General features: G+C 41.8%; 1 protein-coding gene across 2 annotated transcripts in view; it reads left to right on the top strand.

Moving 5' to 3' along the window:
- Positions 1–2,057, top strand: part of abcd2 (ATP-binding cassette, sub-family D (ALD), member 2) — a 13,965-nt gene that overhangs the window by 2,129 nt on the left and 9,779 nt on the right. For both annotated transcript variants that reach the window (XM_014018858.1, XM_014018857.1), the window contains exons 2-3: positions 730–910; positions 990–1,111. In XM_014018858.1, coding sequence (XP_013874312.1) covers positions 730–910; positions 990–1,111 — 303 coding nt within the window. The remainder of the gene's footprint in view (positions 1–729; positions 911–989; positions 1,112–2,057) is intronic.

Here is a 2,057-nt window from a genome sequence, read left to right as displayed (position 1 = left end):
TTTTATGATAAAGATTAACTCAAAGATAAACTAGAAACATAATAATATCCCTGAAAGACATGAGATACAAATAAATACTGGCAATTGTTTGTTTACATTCCCTCTGCTTCTATCTTAGCTGGGCTGCATGAGCTGACGTCATTTACTGTTCATTTGATTGGCTTACTGGCTGGATTACGTCACACAGATTAGATTAACTTTAAGTTAATATTTGTAGCGACTAACTTTCTTTTGTTTTGTTCTTTCACATGGGGTTAAACTCAACAAGAGGAAGCTAACGTTAGCCACAGTTAGCTTACCGTTCTCTGTCATCCTGCTCTCGTCTTTAGCGTCGTACTGCTTGATGGTTCGGTACGGCCTTCCGTACTTTTCCTTCGAGTTTGGTGTAGTCCATTATTATTGTTGTTGTGTCGCAAATAAAACTAAATAAAACTTTTGTTTGCGGTCCCGCCCACATCGAGACGGCTTCCTGCTCAGTTTAACAGCGCCCTCTGCTGGATGAAGTCAAAACTACACCGAAATAAGGTTTAAACGTTCAATTAATCAAATGGAAGAAATTTTAATCTAATAAACCATTATTCAACAATTAATCTTAAGTCGATTAATTGTTTGCATCCCTGATTTCTTGTGTTAAATTAATTCTAAAGTTTTTAAAGTGTACATTTCACATCATCCCATCTATACCGAGGTCCAGTTGCGGCTGCTGAGTGAGTCTTGGATTTCCTGCAGGTGGAGATGTGCCACCTGCAGAAGTGCTACCGGGCTCTGGCGGAACAGATGAACCTGATCCTGTCCAAGCGCCTGTGGTACATCATGATCGAGCAGTTCCTCATGAAGTACGTGTGGAGCGGCAGCGGGCTCGTCATGGTGGCCGTGCCCATCATCACGGCCACCGGATTCGCTGACAACGGTGGGGAACTGTTGGTTTGTTTTCGCGGCGACRGGTTTGTTGCTGGGATTATTCACGGTCTCCTCCTGTCTGTCTGCAGAAACGGGAACTGGACAGGCTCAGATGATGGTGAGCGAGAGGACGGAGGCGTTCACCACCGCCAGGAACCTCTTGGCCTCAGGAGCCGACGCCATCGAGAGGATCATGTCCTCCTACAAAGAGGTCCGAAAGCTGCGTTCTTTATTTTAACTTACTCCTTATTACAAAGTTTAATGCACATGTCAAACTTAAGGCCTGCAGGCCAAATGTGGCCCYGGACAGCATTCTACGTGGCCCACAAGAGCTTCAACGAGTGTCTTAAAGTGCCTGTGACATGCCWGTCCTTCAAATACAAAAACTCAAAGAAAACATCTTTATACTTAATAAAATTGGCATTGTACACGTGATTTTATCCATTTTGTCACATAACTGGTCTATTTTCTTTTAAATTTGGCTCWGACAAAGTGAAACAGGAAGTGACATCAAAGGGGAACTCATTAATAAAATAAACTCGCCAGTCTCTGTTTATTAAAACAAAATAATTTAAACTTTAACTCTTCTCCGTCTCTATTTGATAGCGACTATAAAAAATGGAAAGAAACGTCAGATTCTTCTCTACAGTCTGTGTTGTTAGCTTTTGCAACAATACTCTGTTTACATGTCGACATTCCCCTTTGACATCACTTCCTGTTTCTTCACATGCCAATATCTCAACAGCCGTTCATCTCAGCGACGTGAAATTTGGTTTGCAACATGCTATCGACCTTATCTTTCCAAAAATGCGTTTATGTTTATTACAAAAATTTGACGTCACAGGCACTTTAAAATTAGCTGCTTCTGATCATAAACTACATTTCCCATAACACACGTTGATTATTTTACCCGCAAAATGACGGCATCCCACCACTAGCTGGAGCTGCACAGAGTTCAAAAGCAGCCGGAGAAATTTGCATATAAAATCTTCATTTCACTGCTTTTTCGCTGGCTGCTTTCGCTGTGGCCCAGTTGTAATGGGAAGTGGGAATTTACCACTTACAAGTTGTAAATTTATACTGGAACGCCCCTTAAGTGGGAATTCCCTGTTGGAAAGTGGGAGAGTTCAGAATTCAAAACGGCAGCTACTTAAAAC

This window comes from Austrofundulus limnaeus, unplaced genomic scaffold, assembly GCF_001266775.1.
Source record: "Austrofundulus limnaeus strain Quisiro unplaced genomic scaffold, Austrofundulus_limnaeus-1.0 Scaffold204, whole genome shotgun sequence".
NCBI lineage: Eukaryota > Metazoa > Chordata > Actinopteri > Cyprinodontiformes > Rivulidae > Austrofundulus > Austrofundulus limnaeus.
The sequence above is the reverse complement of the archived record's forward strand: the minus strand, read 5'-3'. Positions and strand labels throughout refer to the sequence as shown.